This window comes from Harpia harpyja, chromosome 5 (assembly GCF_026419915.1).
Source record: "Harpia harpyja isolate bHarHar1 chromosome 5, bHarHar1 primary haplotype, whole genome shotgun sequence".
NCBI classification, from domain to species: Eukaryota; Metazoa; Chordata; class Aves; order Accipitriformes; family Accipitridae; genus Harpia; species Harpia harpyja.
Window position 1 is genome coordinate 27,673,757 of NC_068944.1, and position 17,930 is coordinate 27,691,686.

Genomic DNA, 17,930 nt, shown 5'->3' on the forward strand with positions numbered 1-17,930 from the left:
TGTCCCACAGCAGATTTGTTGCTTCTACCCACCATCCTGTAGGTTTAGAAACATTAATCATGCTGCTGTCTGTTGGGCCACATGGGCTTAGGCAGCTACCTCCATGAAGGACAGCACAGCACAACCACAGGGCAGGCTGTGGTTACTTCAGTTCAGCATGCCCATAACAGCAGGCTTGCACTGCCACCAGTCAACCCTTGCTTTCCAACAGACCAGCTACTTGCATGACAGAGGCACATTCAGGAACTGCTTTCTGCCCTTGTGGACACTTTCGCTCCACAAAATAGAAAGGATCACAAGTAGGCCAGCTGTTTTTGTTTGAAGTGTGTTTTAGAGCAGATTTGTCACATCTTACCTATGTAACTAAGCAGAACTGGAAGAAATATTAGTCCATGTGCTGCTCCTAGCAGAACCATAGCTAGATACATCCTGAAGTAAAATATCTTGAAGATTTGAGATTTGGAAAAAGCCAGTACTACAATTCCTCCAAATTTGGTCAGTGTGATACCACTGAAAACCTGTCAATAAAAAAGTGGTTTTAAGTGATAAGTAGGGCTTTACGTAATCCATTTGCTTTAAGCATTTAACAATTGGCTGAAATTCTTATGTAATTTGAGGCTCCTATACACAGTATACCTCCTTACCTTAGAACCACATCCAAGACCTACTCAGTGAGAAGAGTTCAACTTCTTGGTCCCACTAGAACCTGACACCACAGGCCAGGCTCAGTATGATTAAAAATCCACTCTAATCTGTACAGCCACCTAGTTTTAGTTTAATTTTTACTTCAGGCAGATACAGATGAAAACCATTACTGAAGTAACTTACATTCCAGTGAAGTTCCTCATCTGGGTTCAGTACATGTATCACCAGAACAGTTTATTCCAACCCCATCCAGGTTGCTTATCTTAGACTACATGACATGACAGAACTGCCTCAATACTGAGCCCTGCTTGCATTCCCAAGGCTTCAGCTTCATCCCATACTCAGAACAACCTTTCCTAGTCACCTCTGAGTATGTGGAAGAGAAAAGCACTTAAACTTTAACAGGACAATTTAAGGTTAATCCAAACTACTAGTTCAGCTAAAGCTTTTAGCTCTGTTCTCTACTATTAGGTAGTAGTAACCTCAGACTAAAAACTGAGTCTTGATCACCCCTATTACTAGTAGAAGCCTAGGTTGACCTCTAAGAGTTTTTCAAGTATTCCGTAAAGAAAAGGCAAGGTCATCCTTACAACTTAAGGATATTGGCATAGTCTGTAACATTGTAACTTGGCTACTCATTCCCACCCCACCCCAAACAGTAGATACTTACTGAACTGCCCATGTGAGACAGAGCTTCTTCTGCACGCTCTACTCTACTGCCCTTAGTACTAACAGTGAACGCTCTTGTCACGTGACTACAGAATTCCACAGCAATACCACAACTCTAGAGAATGAAAAGAAACATATGTGAAAGTATCATTTTGACAAGCACTTCAATGGTAAGGTCTCTACTTGGAACTCTAGACAGGCTAGAGAGGTTCTAGCAGCTGTGTTCAGTTCCCAGGGCTTCAATACAGTGCATGCAGTGAACACTGAACACTAAAACCACTTTACAGATACCAGCTGCAATAACATTGCGTTAGAGGAACACTGAGTATACATGCCAATTTGATACCATAAAAATTCAGCTGAGTTTAACACTTTAATTTAATCCTAAAAACAAGCTATTTAAATAGTCATTTACAACACTGATTGAACAGTTGGCAAATCTTAGACTTACCTAGCAGGTAGACTTGCATGAACATATGCGTAGTTGTAACACAGGGCAACAGTTTACTTTCTCATAACTTTCTCAGATCTGCAATAATCTCTAGAGAGCAAGGCAAGCCAGAGCTCCAGCACTCAGCTACTAGTTAACTAAGTTCGAGTGTTTCACCAAGGCACTGTGCCCAAGTGGTTTCATCAGCTTATGCAGGAACAATACTGGTGCTAGCACATCACAGATCTACTCTGTAGAACATAAATACAGAAGCAGCCTTAACACTAACCTTTGTATCCTTACCTTAGGCATGAACAACCTCTGTTGATGTGCAACAGCACCTAGCCTATATAGTAGCAATACAACTGTTGCTGCAGAACACAAGAGACCACCACCAGATACAGTATAGCTTACAGTTCAGTTGCTCTATCTTATCAGTACTGGGACTAATTGTCAGAATAAACCTGTTTTCTACACACCACCTAGATGTATTAAAAGGTAATTCCACTACTATTCAAATGCCTGTCAAAGTTTAGTAGAAAATACTACTCAGTGTCATGAATATACATAAGACATACAGAACTGTTCAAGACTTGGAAACAGAGGCAGAAGGATGTCTTGTTAACTTACCATGACAAGATTTACTAATGAAACGGCATTTAAGCTGATGCCCCAGAGCCACATCACTCCAAACATGTTGATGATTATCATAGCAATAGTTATTGAAACTACAACAGCAGCCCATACTTCAAAACCAAGCAGCACAGTTGTCACCAAAAATATTGATCCCAAGGAGATGCAGAGGTTAAAGATAGCATCATGCACAATTGTCAAGTATTGTTCATAGAAGACATAAAACACACTGTGGAAAGAAGAGAAGTTGTAGTTAGCCATCTTCCTCGCTATATGCTGATATTAGATTAGCCTCTGTGCTAAGGATAAAGTAGTTCTCTCCTTATAGGAGTCACCAACAGGAACTGGCTTCCTATCATCTGTGGAATGACTCCTGCAGAACACTGGCTGTTATATGACAGCTCTTCACTAACACTTCAAATAAAGGTTGTATCTGGAATTCAGGGCAATTCCCACACTTTAATAGAAGCAGCTACAGTAGTTGCCAGAAGGTAGTTCCTCAGACTGATTGTGGCATCTGCAGGAGCTACTGCCGAGTGTCTGAACTGATTCATTATGCGGTGAGACCATAAGGATGGATAGGAGGCATTCTGCTTTGCTTCTTTGAAGCAAAGAGATTAGTATTTCAGCTGTACAGATACCAATTCCAACTCAATTTCACTGTGGTACTCTTTAGTATGTTAATCTTGCAAGCATTAAACAAGCAGTACTTGACATCACTGCTGCCTTTGCTTTAAGTTTGAATAACTTAAGTTTGAAGGCAATACATTCATGTTACAGCTTGCAATGACCCAGGTCAACATATCTGCTTAAGTTAGAACTATTAAACCCTGCTATGAAAGCTAGAAAGTGCCAGAGCTGAAGCCAGAGCTTCAACCTTTGTAGCGGAGGACAGGTTTCTTGATTTAAGTTAGTAATCAACCACAGTAAAAAGTTAGTGCTGTGATCTAAATTGTATTTTTGAGGCTTTACTAGACATTCCAGAATCTCTATATTACCTCCTGTTAGACAAAACCTCAAGACTCAAGTCTAAGATGTTATTAGCCAGTACCTTTTCTCAGTTCCTCAAGTTGTGTATTTGTCACTAAGGTAAGAAAGATCTAAGCATACCTGTAAGGAAACACCCGGTAGCTCTTCTCTTTGATGCCCATGGTTTCAGTAATGTTATCTGCTATAACCCGAGCTTTCTTCATAGCATCAATAAAATCAGATGATGTTTTCAGTACAGTATGGTATGTCATAAAATAAGTAGCTCCAACATCAGATTTGTTGTGTATAAAGTTGACAGCAGAGTTATATGCAGCATGTCCTCTATATAAACATAGTAACATTTTATATATCAATGTCAGTGATAACCATTCAAATTTACTAGCTTTTATAACTTCTAATTTTGTTTCTAAGAGTTTCCAAAACTGATAAAAGCTTCAGAGCACAATACATTTCAAGATTGCACAGGATGTACTAGAACAGACTGACTACAGAAGTTGTTTCTCTTTGTACAGGGGAAACCTGCTGTTCCATTCAGTTGATTATGCATTTGTTTTCCCACTTTTGTTCCAGAAAATACTACAGAACAGGTGAAATGTCAATGTTTGTATGACTTTTAGAAGGACATTAGATATCCAACCTTGCAGACGTAAAAAAGTCACACTTCCAGAGCAAGTATCTTTGACATACTGGTCTAAGCAATATATATATAGAATATAGCTCTTACCCTTTGCCACATTTAGGATTAGGGTTGTCCGATAGGAACATTGGCAAAAATGTCATGAAGTCTTTGCCCTGTGGTCTCTGCTTGCCTTCTTGAGTCAGTGGTCGACAACGAGTGCAGGATGGATCGGTGACTGAAGAAATACAGGACAAAAGGTCAGCTACAGGATCAAGTATTCTTTGTCATAACACTAGTAGCTTCTGACTTGCAATACTACAGGATACAACTCCATAAAAAGGCATTTTCACTGATGAAATTGCTGATCAGCCCTGAAATTCTGTATAAAATTTGTAGTCCTTTATTTTTTATTACTACTAAGGCAAGGGCTACTAGAGAACTCAGTTACTTGTGCACTATCTACATTAGACCCAATAAAAATTATACCAAACTGAAGGATCCGAACAAAGACAGAGCATTAAGTTTGTGTGCTCTAATGAAACCAGCAGAAGGATCAAAATTGTTAAAACAAGTTATTTTTTGAATAGTCATTACATTGGTTGTCTAGATAGGCTGTCTTCAACCTGCAGCATTCCAGCAGAACATTTAAATTCACTCAAACAGCAGTTTAAACAAATTAGAGGGCAACTCAGGAGGTGCCTGCTCACAGTAGGAAAAGCTATTCACCTGACTCATACCACAATAAAATGTTTTGGCTGTGAAACTTATAAACCAAGCTAATCCCCTAACAACAAGATGGATGCTAATACCTGAAGCATTGCAAAACTGTCCAGTGGTATTGTAGACTCTGCAACAGGATGACTGTGGCTTCACCCAGTCAAAGTAGTCATCAATCCAGGATGATGGGGCATAGCCTATCCTTGTGCTAATAAAATAATGTAACATATCCATCATCAGTAATTTTTATGTTTCATTCCAGAACACATCCCTTGATCTCTCCAGTGCTGGCCTACACCATGTCAACTCATTCCAGTCCAAGCTACTTAGCTCTCTGTAGTCCCCTGCTCCAGTACCCCAATCCAAGAGCCAGTCTTGCTTGTAACACTGCAGCTAGCAAACAGCAGGAGCTTCCTCCTTGCATTCAAGTTCCACTGCCAAGCTCAGCTTTGTTTCCCTGTCCACTCTATGCCCATCCTATTCCAGATATTGTTGCCTCAGTTTTCAAGCAAGGCTCCTCCATCAGTTAGGCTGAAGCAAAACCACTGAACTACAGTGGAAGGAATCAGGAAGACACTTTCTTCAGTTGTTAGCTACTGAACTCCAGATACAATTCCTGCTTCACCTTGCTAGGCTAGACTAGTTTTATTCACCAAGTTTAGAAGCTGAGCATGCAAGTCATTTTCCAGGAGAACTTAACCACACAGAGGTTTTCATGAGTTTTTCTTCCTACCATTCCCAGATTTCTTGAAGCATCAAGCCCCTTTTCCAAACCCAAGTACATCAATATATCCCACCAGTCCAGTCCAGACAGTTTTTAATCCTCATTCTAGGAGATTGCCACAGCTTGTCCCCACCCCGCCCACCAAAACCACAGTATAAAGCAAGTACAATAGAGTGTCAGTTGTACAATCAACAGCTGAGCCTGAAGTAAATTAAAAGGACACACTGGTCAGCTACATCTCTTCCATGTGACTATGCAGAGAAAAGCATGAAAGACTTACTAGCTACCAATTTCCGCAGCATTGAAGACTTGCTGGACAAGTGAATCATTATTACATCCCACTCCACCACACACCATGTTCTGCCCTTCCAAAGATGTGTAGTTGTGCCCTTCTTCTAAAACAAAGTAGACAGGAGGACCTGCATGCAGGTACTTGCCGAGCTGGCTGAAGTAATCCATTACATAGGAGTCCTTAAAGGGAAAGTTTTGACTTACTATTACATAATGTTGAGGTAGCACAGCAAGATATCAAGGTTTCAATTCAGCCACAAATTACTGAAGAGCAACATGGTCTTACGACTTACATCTGGCATTGAGAGAGACTGATCCAGTCCAATCTCTACATTGTGTATAACTGCTGTACTGAATGACAGAACACCCACGAACACTGCTATCTGCAAAAAAGCAAATTCAGGGAAGTGAGAACAGTACAGAAACAAGCAATAGAAGTAACTTACTAAGTTAATGGGAACCATATAAAGAGGCCCTAGCTTAAGTATGCTACCCAGGCTTAGTACAACAGTGGCAGTAAAACCTAGCTACTCAGAGTTCCCTTAGCAGCCGTAAGGGAAAATTTATACTTAGAAGGCAGCAGTGAAAGATATGCCAAACACCTTCTGTAAATAAGCACAGTAACCTCAAAGTGAATCACAGATTCAGCAACACCACTCTAGATTAATGCAGTGTAGGAGCCAACATGTGCTGATCTTTTACATATGCCTAAAGCGATTCAACTGTCAGTAATGCAACTCTTAAATCTGGGCCTTAGACAATCCAAGGTCAAACCTCTTATTTACTAGAAATACTCTTGCAGTTAGAAAAGCTTATTCCAATACTAATGCTGAAAGCAAAAATCCTAGAAGCTTCATTTGTTCCATTGTGTTGAAGATTTTTCTTCAGTACAAGACCTTCAGGCTCACTATGCTTTTGCTCAAGTTTAGATGACTGCTTACTGCACACAAAGTATACATACTACTATTGGTCTCATCCAATCCTTAAGCAGATATGGAGAATACAGATTTCTGAAGAACAGAAATAAGATGCTCTCAGAACGTTGGACTCCACTCATTTCTTCATTGCTTTTGATGCAACACAGAATATCCAGTCTATTCCTCTGAAAATTGATTAATGCCAGATTTAGTACAGTTCTGCAAAAGATGCCATCTGTATCACACTGCAGTTACAAGTGCATTTAATACTCACCTCTTGACGCTTAATATCCAAGCCCAGGAGACTTACAAAGCAAGTGACTTGAAGAATAAAGTCTATGAGCACAGCCATTCCAGCAAAAAGGGAGAATGTGCGAACCGCTGGCATCGTAGACAGTGTCCCTGAAGGAAGTGACCCAGTTTGTTAAACAAGCAAGCTCCCTTCTCTCAGAAACGCACGAGCATTTTCTAGACAGATAGCCAATTTAAGTGTTAGCAGGACAAAGAGCCTTTCTCTTCAAAGTAAAGAAAACAGCTGATATGAACCTGCCTACAACTGCTGCCTTTGACCTGTTTGACAGCATTAAGGCTGTGCAAAGAAGTGACTAGCTTTAAGACATTTCTCAATTCCAAAGTTATTAGTCCTGTGCAGGCTGCATGAGAGGGTAGTTAAGGAATGCTGCCAAGCAAAATCTTGCTTCAATATTAAGCCGCTCAATGCAAGTTGAATCAATGCCAAATTACACTCCAAGTAAGTTTATTATGAAAGAAGGCCAATTTATACTTGAAGGGTAACAACATAAGATATGCCTCTAACACATACTGCAAGAGTGAGCCTCAAACATAATCTGTCATAGGGGCATTTTTCCAAGCAGGGGCAAGACGACCAAATACAATGTAGGAGCTAGTACGCCCTGATATTTGATATATTACTAAGGTCAAATTTAGACTTGACTGTCACTACAAATCAGTAAAACCTCCAGCCAATTCAAGCCTAAGAGCTTGACAAATTCAGAACTACATCTTTTTAACTGTGCCAGTCTCTTAAAGTACTACAATACCTATACTCAGCAGAGGACAAATAAACTTGATTACAGCAATGAACAACTAAGATAAAATTCCTCTACAAATTCTTGCTTTGTTTCTATATTCTAGTTTTGCATTTATTCTTGCAGTATGGAGGTATAAGGCCCTTATCTTCAAATATTAAAGAAGTCTTACCAAGAAAGAATGCCACAGTCTCCGAAAAAGACGAGAGAAACATACTGGGTGCCACATCTCCCAAGACTCTGCCAATCTGTTTATCCAGAGTTTCACCCTGAAGGCGCTCATCTCTCTGGTTTAAGGCAATAATTTATTATAATTAGGAATCATGCAATTTAGAAAGTGCTGTCATATGGCTTAAAAAACGCCCAAACTTTCAAACATCCAAAACTATCTTTTATCTTTTTCACTGCATTAACGTGAGTTAGATAAAGAAAGCAGAGATTCCCTAATACAAAAGGAGCATGAACGTCCCCTGTTGCCTTGCTTCAAACTTAAGATACAGTACTAAGTTCAGTACTTCAGCCAAAACCACACACTTACCAGAGGCAGTGCCAGTTTCAGTGGGTTATTGAGCCTGTCAAATTAGAAAGCTGATTACCCACTAAGACTTAGTGTCAGAAGTCCCTGGTCTGAAGCATGTAGTTTAGTCCATGATTACTGCTCACAATACACTAAAAGTACAAGTGATCAAAATAGTAGTCAAGTTCTACAACTACCAGAGAAGGATGTTAAAAATATTATTCATTTGTACATCATTAGTATGTGGACCAGAAACTATGTTAAATGAGCCTGATAACAACTAGCAGTAAGAAAAAAGGTGTATTAATTTTACTTTTTTTTTGGGGGGGTGGGGTGGGACACAGACAGGCAATGCAGGGAGGAATGTACATAAAAATCTTGGCTCTCCAAGATCACTATATATCCTGTGAGAGTCCAGAGCTGCTCAGACTGGGCTGAGCACTGGAATGCAGAAGACCTTTCTGCTCCAAGTTAACAGCCTACATTTAGAAGAGTCCATATGAAAGAATACATACCTGAAGCGTCTGGACTATAATGAAAATGTTGTCCACCCCAATAGCCAGCACCAAGAAGGGAATTACTTCTATCACAATCAGTGTCAGTGGGATTCCAAAGTAGCTGAAAATGCCGATAGAACATGCCACTGAGCTTAGTACGATCAGGATGCCTGCAATGCCCAGGGAGATCTTTGAATCCACCTAAAAAATTTGTAATGACTGTCAACAAAACCAGCATCATCACACAGGACAGATTATAGCAAAGGTAAAAAACATATTCTGACATTTAGCGTAGTTAGTAGAAAGCTTACTTTTCTGCTTCTTTTAAAGATCCACATATATAAACTTAAACTGCGCATTTCAAGTGAAAACAGACTTAGTTGAGGCTATGAAGCACACATGAATTGTCAAGTGTGACAAGGACAATGCTCCCCATAGCTCCTACCCAAGGAGGACTCAATGCTTTAGGACAAGATTGAGTATGAGCATTCTGCAAAAATATTTAAGTCACTTAAAGCTAAGAAAAACTAGTCAGCAAGCTGTAGCTTCAGTGTTTATAGCAATGACAACTATACACATACCAGCAGTCTTCTACAGCTCTGGATATGTCCCAAAGCTATGGAGATGTACACAAACATTACAATATAGCTTATCAACACAGTGCCAATATCACTGTTGCTTTCGCGATTGATTTCATCTTCAATACTCCGTTCAGCAGAAAATGATATAGTTAAGTTTGGATTATCATAGTTCTTCAAAAAGTTAATAAACCTAAAAAAAAAAAGTCAGTCACACTTTAAGGAATAAAACATTTTGTATTAGAAATACTTGCAAGTCTGTTGAAGGCAAATTTAAATCATCTGTGTGGTACAAGAGTGCACTGTGGCCAGACAGTACTTTGAGACACCCTCATTTTTAAAAAAGGGATGCTGGCTACACACCCCTAGAACTCTGCTCCAAGCACTAGAAATAGACTATGCTGAAATACTTTCCATGTTCTCTCCAGAGTTTGAGGACAACCAGATATCTTGCATAAGCGTAAGCTATTTCAAAGTGTAAGTACAATTTTCCTCAAAGCTAGACCTAGAAGTACACACATGAAATATGACTGCACCTTGCTTACAATACTTGAAAAATTTATTAGCCCTTATTTCAGTTCCCCTAACTGAAGAGAGGTGCTCGTGACACAGGTAGACACTAGTTATACATGTACTTAGTCTCAGACTTTCTAGTACAGTATTTTTATCTGAACTGTTAGCCAAAGCAGGTGGCCTGTGTGAGCCAACATCAGCTCTTCAAGATGGTGAAGGGTGTGAAAGCTTTAGATCCTTATCTGGAAGATGTTTTTAAAAATTAAGCTTCAAGAAATATAGGATAATGATGGATGTTTCCACTGGTTGTTAACAGTCCAGCAGATTGAAAAGTCTACCTGTGTAATTCTAGCCAAAGTAAAATATATCAAATCCTTTCTAGAGTTACTTATCAGCAAGTACTACTAGACAGTCACTGACAAGACTAGAATCTATCTCAAAGCAAATGAAGTACACCAGATAAAGTGAAAGTCTTATGACCAGTATAGTCTGTCCTTAACCTGTTTTGCTGCCTCTCAAAACATCCCTGTAGTTATACTGAAAAATTGCCAGTACAGTACAGGTGTTTTTCATGTATCTACATTTAAAGCTGCTTTAAAGTAACATATGCATTTCAGAATAGAGGAAGCCTACTTACTCTTTTTCCCACGCCAAGGCTTTCATTAGCTTTCTTGACTCATTGTAGTAGTTGTTGACAGGAAAAGTAATAACAAGAGCTGTAGCATTATTATAGTTGTCGTCTATGGAGTAGGAAAAAAATTGTCAGGCATTATGAAATGGAGCTTACATTCCAGTATAGGCAGGTACAATTAAGTTTAAAATGAGTATTTTCCAAAGCAATCCCATCCCTACAACTCCATTAAATGCAATCTGTTTAACAACACTGAGTTCTCAAACACACTACTGAAATAAGAATAGAAGCTGATAAGCACTCCAGATTGTACTCAAAAGTAATTATTCACTATTTACCATGTTCATGGCACTCTGATATTAAGTTGTTGCATGGTTAGACAAGGGGCTACTATATAACCAGTGCTTATGACTTTCCATCTAATGAGAAACAGGATGTGGTTTCCTAAATACTGTGCCTCTTGCATTCTTAGATTTTTCTCAAAGCAAGTACAAAAACCCTACAGTTTAATCAAGAAGTGCCTGCCTTCAAGGCCTGTTTTAGTACATCTGTGTTTGATGTATCTATCAAGTTATATTTAATTGGATAAATTGCTTGAACAAAATTCTGGCTTCAGAATAATTATGGAAGGATCTCCTTTGTGAACACCTTAATCTCTTCTTAACTGCTTTGTCAGATCAGTGACAAAACTTAGTATTCTAACTCAAAAGCAAAATACATGCACATGCCAGCACATCAACTTGAGATACTTCATATCTTTATCTAGTCTCCAGAAACTAGAGATCCTTTAGCAGGCCCAAAGCAGACTGATTATTTGGATACTTGTCAACACAGCTAGTATGTTCCAGTAATAGATTGCTTGCATTTTGCACTTCCAGAGTAGTCTGCCTCCAATCTCAGAACTGATCTACTGAAAAGTTATTTAGAATATCCTTACTTATAGAAAGTTTAACAAAACTCCAGTTTCTCTGGAGTGCATTTAAATATCTGTGTTAATGAGAATGCACCTTTAGTGCAAAAGACAGCACACAAGTATGTACTCTGAAGACTTAAAACAACAGTACTGTTTTGACACCTACCATCATATCCTCCCAACACCAGCCATGGAAATACAGGTCCACCAAATGTTCCTAAGCAGGGATCGTGAAGCAAGCTTGTGTCATTCAGTGATGCAGGAGCCCTAAAGAGACCACCAGCAATAAATAACTGTTAGCTTCTGCTTGACTACTGAGGCACAGCACCACAGGACAAAAGTAAAAAGCTGTTGCATTATAACTGATTACCAAGAGAGAAAGAAGATAAGACTGCTAGTGATACATTGTCCTTGTGCTATGTTTGCTTTGACTTTACAGTTTTAAAGGTGTCTTCCTTATAGCTTCTAAGACAAGGAGTAGCTTCTACCCAACTGAACTATAAACTGAAGTGAAAGCTTAGAAACTGTCTTCTGTTACAGAACTCTACTTCTCAGAAGTGTCTGAAACATGTTTAAGCTATACCAGAGCCAGTGTCTGCCCCAAACCAAGCTTAACTGGAAACCTGATCAAAACGTAACTCCTGCTGAAGTACTAAGACACAGAAACACAAGCAATCTATACTAATCTGCAGTTCCACATAGTATTGTGAGGTTTTTTAAAAGGAGTAGGAAAAGGGTCAAGCGGGGAGTGAGAACTAGCTAGTTTCGTTTGCCAGCAGGACAAAGACCTAGCTGGCCTACAGTACGATTACACATTTTTTCAAACTGCTTACCGAACACAGTATAAGAAGTGAGTGTGGTAGTCAGCATAGACAAAGAACTCATCCCCAATAGCATGATCTAGAACGGAATGACTGTTCTGAAAGTAGTTGAGTACACTCAGTATAGTGCAGTTGTTGTTGTAGGGAGCAAGAGGAGCCAGGCAGATGTCTTTCAGCATTACAGTCTCATTGTCAAAAGAAGCAGTTATGTTGACAATAGCATCCTGCAAATCCAGTACCTTGAAAAAACAAACCAAACCATAGTTTAAGAGCAGCACAAGAAAGCATTTCCCTTGCAAGACAGGACTTAAGTGCATGCAATAATCCTGTAAGTTTCCAGGGACAGTGGCACACATCAATAAGAGCATGTTACTAAACCTATTATGTCCATGTTCACACCAAGAATACTTACTGGAACTTAGCTTGCAAGTCTACTTCTAACAGAAAGGTTTTCAGCAAAAAGCTTTTATAGTAAGACTAAAATGTTTAATAGGAGTATCTAGTGACTGTCTTGTTGGACACATGGCATTACAGATGGAAGCCAACTCCATATGGTTATACCTGTTAGGTATGTTTACATCTTTGCTCTTGGAAAGTCCCAATTACCTGATGGAGAATGTCTTTAGTAAGTGGAGGCCCAAAAGGTATATCTGCTCCTGATGGGTAAGGCGAATAGGTGTCTGGATGGCTGTTTGGTGCTCGAATAATAAGTTGTTCAGTACGAAAGAAAGGCCCAAAGTGTGTATCAAAGTACTCCTTCTCCTTGCGAGCTTGGCTGCTTGGGGCTGACCAGAGATCTACAGGGTTTGTAGTTGCTTTAACGTATATGAAGCCTGAGCAACACATTGCAATGAAGACCACAGAGAAGAGGATAACAGGACGTGGATTTCTGACACAGAAAGCCCCCCATGATGTGAATGTCATCCTTAGGCCATTCTCAAACCTTTCACCAAGCCTTTCACCACAGGTAATTTTCCCTGTAAGAGCAAGAAGTAAACAGTAAATGTTTGAGAAGTCAGTTAAGCAGCATTTTCTTGAAGTCCACTAGGAAAGATGAAATTTTATTCTAGCTCTGTTTGTAGTAAGCACCAGAAGCTATGTCTACACTGACAGTCAGACCCAGGGGCCAATCCTTGACTGAGGTCAAGGTGGCACAAACCAGCTTGTACCTAACACTGCCCCTTCTAATGTAAGGTTGTCTTCGACAACAGCAGGCACAGCAAATAAAGATAGGAAGCAGCTAAAAGATACATAAGCATTAAAATGAGCTACATCTCAGCTGCTACACAAATTAAAATACAGTTCTTTCATGACATGCTTTGAACGGATACATGCATGGATGGGTCAGAACATGATTAAATTGATTTTAGCATCATGTTTCCCCCTCCGCCCCCAGCTACAAAGCACTCCAGAACTTCTGATTAGCATCACTAGATCCATAAACAGTGCACCCAGGGCTATCAGCATCCAGCAAAATAAGGTTAAGTACTACTCTAAAAGAGAGATACTCGCCAAAAGAGTGAAATAAAGACCTGTAAGAATGGATTATATGGCCTAACAAAGCTAAAAGTCCAGAGCCCATCCACAGGAAGGGGATGCACTTAAGCTGAGTTTCTAATAAATCTGTTGCTCTTATGCAAGACATACCATTGTCACGATGGGAATTCACAGAAAAGGCTATATTGCTGTCAATTGGTGTGTATTCTGAGACAAAGTGCCGCCTCCTGCAAGACAAAAAGCTATGTTACCCTGCTCCCCCAAAAAGGTATCTTTTGGGGTTTGTACAGTAAGAATGGAGTCCAATGCTAGTAATAAATTTGATATTTGACTCCTCCAGAATCTATAGGCATCATGTTTCCCCTACACCCATCCACTCAAGAACAGCAATCTCCAGCTTTATGATCCTTTGGAACATCTTACAGCCACGTCAGCTGTCTTAAACTTTTCCAGCTTGGATAAAGCACACATTCTTTACTCATATTTAGAAGATCAGTAGCATTAACAGCACAGAGAATCTCTTTAAATTGATCATAACTTAGAGTGCTAACATTTGCAAGAGATTTCTACATTAGAAATATTTTACTTCATTAGTCAAACTGCTTAAGTTACACCTACTTAGCCTGAAGAAAAGAAGTGAGGAAAAAGGAAAATAAGGTACTTTCTTCCTGTCCTGAAGACAGGCAAGTTATAGCATAGAACACTTATGACAGACCTATATTGCTTATACTCATTCCTGATACCCAGAGCAGGAGATAAGTTCAACAGCCTCCTCATGGTAATCTAATCAGACCTCCAATTATGACAGGATGTTTTGGGCTATGAACCAGACATCTCAAGCTTCCCTACCATTTCACGTAGTTTACTATGCATGTTGCCCAGTAAGATAAGATTGCTGAGCGTGTCATAAGTTTGTTGCACCCACTATCCTCTTCCACACAGATTTAATTCTTATTACACAGCAATTTCAGATTCCTGGTCATAACTGAACAATATTAAAGCTGTACTGAAAAGTGCCACCATACTTAAGGATATTAGATAGTGGAAGCCTCTGGAAAATGCTATTAAGAAATATTAATAGGTTTCTACTGCTCCAGATTGCTAGCACACCCACACCAAAGCATTTATAGCTACAGCTACTTGTGCACTTTACTAGCAAATATCACATAGCAAAGAGAAGCTGCCTTGCTACTCCTTACTTTACAAAATGCTATAATTACTGGAAGCTCAGCTTTTGTTTAGTTTTTTTTTTTTTCAAAACAGGAGACTAAGTATTCATGACTTAATTTGCAATAGGGCAGTGATTGTTTTGTTACAAGTATTAGCCTGCAGGAAAACTACGTTATGATTGCATGTGGCTGCCAATACTAGATCTTGCTCTCTCCCAATGATTCTGAATTGAGTTCCTACAATCCCATTATCTTCAAGTCAAACTTTTATGCATTTCCCCTTTTTCATACTCTCAAGTTCTTGCTTATTAAAGTTGTAGAGTTGTGTATTTGATCCTGTAGCTAGGGATGCCATGAGTTGTGCATCAACTAAACCAACTTCTGCACTCACTTTCTACCACATGGTTTTAGGTGTTAGAACACTCCCTGTAAGTATAAGCATCTGCCACAGAACATGACTTTTGGCTGGATGAGGAAGTAGAGACATAAGCATTCTGTGCTGGGCAAAGGAAGTTTTCAGGGAAAAGGCAAGTGACTTTCAGAGCTGAGCATTTTGAATGCTTTACCTGTAACACCAGACTCCAAAAACTAGTGCAAAAAATATGAGTAGAAATCCCATGTAGGAGATCCACATGATGACATACACAGCATCCAAACCAAACAAAAGCCAAGGAGCAGGCAATGGAGGGGGTTGAGGTTTTGGACCACAAACAATTGAACAGTCCTGACAGCTGCATGGTCCTGTTGAATCATCCATAGACTCATTACAGCCTTTGGTAGCATTGTTCATAGGATTCATGCCACGGACAGGAGCATCTACAACAAATCAGAAGTTGCAGAGCCAGTTCACTACCAGGTAAAAATTCAGAACTTCAAAACACAAGCTTCCCAGTTAAATGAGTTAACCCTTTATATGAAAGCCTGTAGCCTCTTTATAGAGTAGCTTTTCTTGGTGTTATAGCTGAAGAAGCCACTGCCTTTTCCATAGCAGGTAATGACTATTTACAGTTGTCAACTAAATAACTGGTCATGTTTTAGAACACTTCAGTCTATAAAACTAATAAGCACATACTTCTATCATCCCAGCAACAATTTGTCATCCCCTTCATCTGTTCAGATTGTGAAATGTGTAACAACTTCCTTACAAAGAAATCCTAAAGGATCAGAGTACTTGTCCTAGTTTCCCAAGGAATACAAGCTATCCAGTTGCCTAAGTTCAGTCCATCCCTTAATGAGTCTGAGATCTATACAGCAAGAAGCTGCATACAAAGCAAGCACAAAGTATGACTTCCAAGCAGAAATCAAAAAAGATAATTGGTTTAGCTTACATTGCTTTGAAAGCCTCTGACTGCAGACATTCATTGCTAGGCAGCTGTTTAACAAATCAATACACTAGCTATAGCACACAGCCTTTGACAGAAGCTTCAAAGGCAAGGACTGTTCAGTTTCTTACCTGAAAAGATAGGAATAATGCTGAAAGGAGTTTGTCCATTGTCTTTACTAAACATGTACTCAATCCAGTTGGTTGCATTGCAGTCCTTGACATCCTTCCCACACAGCAGCCCCAGTGCTTTAACATTACTTGATGGAGCCTCCACATCTTTGCAGGCATTATACATTGCTAGGAAGAGCGTATGAAGACAGAAGAGTCATTAAACCAATGTTATAATTTATGTGAGCATTCCAAGTATTTCCAATAATTACAGACTCACCAAGTTCAAAGAACATGCTTATAGCTTTCAAGAGGAAACATCTTAAGATAGTGAAATAATGCTTTTGGTTGTATTTACAGTATTCAAGGTTACAATGCTTTGTTACAGCTATCTTAATACAGATTCAGGTGGCCTACTTGCAGTACACTAGAACCTACTTCACTGTTTAAGAGGGAACAGTACTTAATATAAAGCTCCTTTCAGAGGAAGTTGACAAATATTTAAGGTACTTTTGACCTGTAGGCCATATATGACTTTCAAGCGTCTCATAACTTGATTAAAGGTTACCACACAAAGTGTATAAAGACCGAGCTAATACTTCAAGTTCACTATAAAACCAAAATACAACCCAAATCTGTTTCTTCTTAGAAAAAACTTTGGATTCGACAAAGGATTAGAACAGTCCCTTTCAAGAGGGGCAAGTACCTCAGAGAGCCATTGTAGTGCACTGTGTACAAACTTTACTATCATACTTGCTAGACAGTTTCAATATCACATAGGCTTTCCACATTCAGTATTTGGCAACAACTTTGTTTTTCTGAAGTTAGTCATCAGGGTTATCAGCTATTAACCATATGTATAAAAGTCCAGTCTCAGCTGAGTCTTCAGAAACACTATTAATAGTGTCAGTGTAACATCTCCTACCCAGGCAGAAGTTAGTGTTCCAGCAGTTTCAAGGGGAACCTACTGGTACCTGTTTGATGCCTCAAACATCAGAAGACAGAGAGATGTTTCCCCCTCCCAACTCTTCCTGAGAAAGTATTGGTCTTGTTACGTTGACAAAAGCCTAGGTAAATTAACACACTGTTTACTCACCATTTGCAAAGCGTTCTCCAATAAAGTACTGCAGCTCTGTAATGCTACTTCTGTTCTCTTTTAAAATTGGATCATAATAAGGTATGGTGCTTGTAACATTCAAAAAGTCAGACTGATCTGGACTGCAAGTCAGTTCACAGAAGAGGTTTATCAAGTTGTAAAAACACGAGGGACATCTGGGTAGGAAAGTCAATGCAGTAATCAGATTAAGAGGTAAAGATGCAAGGCATACCTGATTTGACCTACACAGCAAGCGTAAACGTTCTACTCAGAGTGACAGAACAAAATATTTAAATTCTGTAAGTGTTTAATCAGTAATAAAACACTAGTTGGTGCTTAAAATTGTTTAATACTCATCAGTAGCATCAACATCATTCACTAGCAAAACTGCCCACCTCAAATAGCAGATACAAGCAGAATTTGACTAGAATTTGAAGGAAAACTTAACTGCTGCTAGCACGAAGACTTCTGTTAGAACAAGAAGACCGAACAGTACTTATGTCACCCTCTTCTGAAGTTTTCGTTACAAATACAATAGCTTGAGACAAACTCAGGTAATGTTTATTCTACCAACTAACTCAA

The 17,930-nt window shown here is 39.3% G+C and overlaps 1 protein-coding gene across 1 annotated transcript in view; it reads right to left on the reverse strand.

The window, feature by feature from the left end:
* The window catches only part of NPC1 (NPC intracellular cholesterol transporter 1), a 29,398-nt gene that overhangs the window by 957 nt on the left and 10,511 nt on the right, over positions 1-17,930 (reverse strand). The window contains exons 4-24 of the mRNA XM_052786854.1: positions 17,349-17,524; positions 16,274-16,441; positions 15,387-15,636; positions 13,802-13,878; positions 12,761-13,131; positions 12,167-12,393; positions 11,500-11,600; positions 10,427-10,529; positions 9,280-9,469; positions 8,717-8,899; positions 7,857-7,971; positions 6,910-7,037; positions 6,680-6,820; positions 6,012-6,101; positions 5,708-5,898; positions 4,796-4,911; positions 4,092-4,221; positions 3,488-3,688; positions 2,375-2,606; positions 1,316-1,429; positions 356-518 (exon numbers count right to left, since the gene is read on the reverse strand). Of these exons, the coding sequence (XP_052642814.1) occupies positions 356-518; positions 1,316-1,429; positions 2,375-2,606; positions 3,488-3,688; positions 4,092-4,221; positions 4,796-4,911; positions 5,708-5,898; positions 6,012-6,101; positions 6,680-6,820; positions 6,910-7,037; positions 7,857-7,971; positions 8,717-8,899; positions 9,280-9,469; positions 10,427-10,529; positions 11,500-11,600; positions 12,167-12,393; positions 12,761-13,131; positions 13,802-13,878; positions 15,387-15,636; positions 16,274-16,441; positions 17,349-17,524 (3,467 nt within the window). The remainder of the gene's footprint in view (positions 1-355; positions 519-1,315; positions 1,430-2,374; positions 2,607-3,487; positions 3,689-4,091; positions 4,222-4,795; positions 4,912-5,707; positions 5,899-6,011; positions 6,102-6,679; positions 6,821-6,909; positions 7,038-7,856; positions 7,972-8,716; positions 8,900-9,279; positions 9,470-10,426; positions 10,530-11,499; positions 11,601-12,166; positions 12,394-12,760; positions 13,132-13,801; positions 13,879-15,386; positions 15,637-16,273; positions 16,442-17,348; positions 17,525-17,930) is intronic.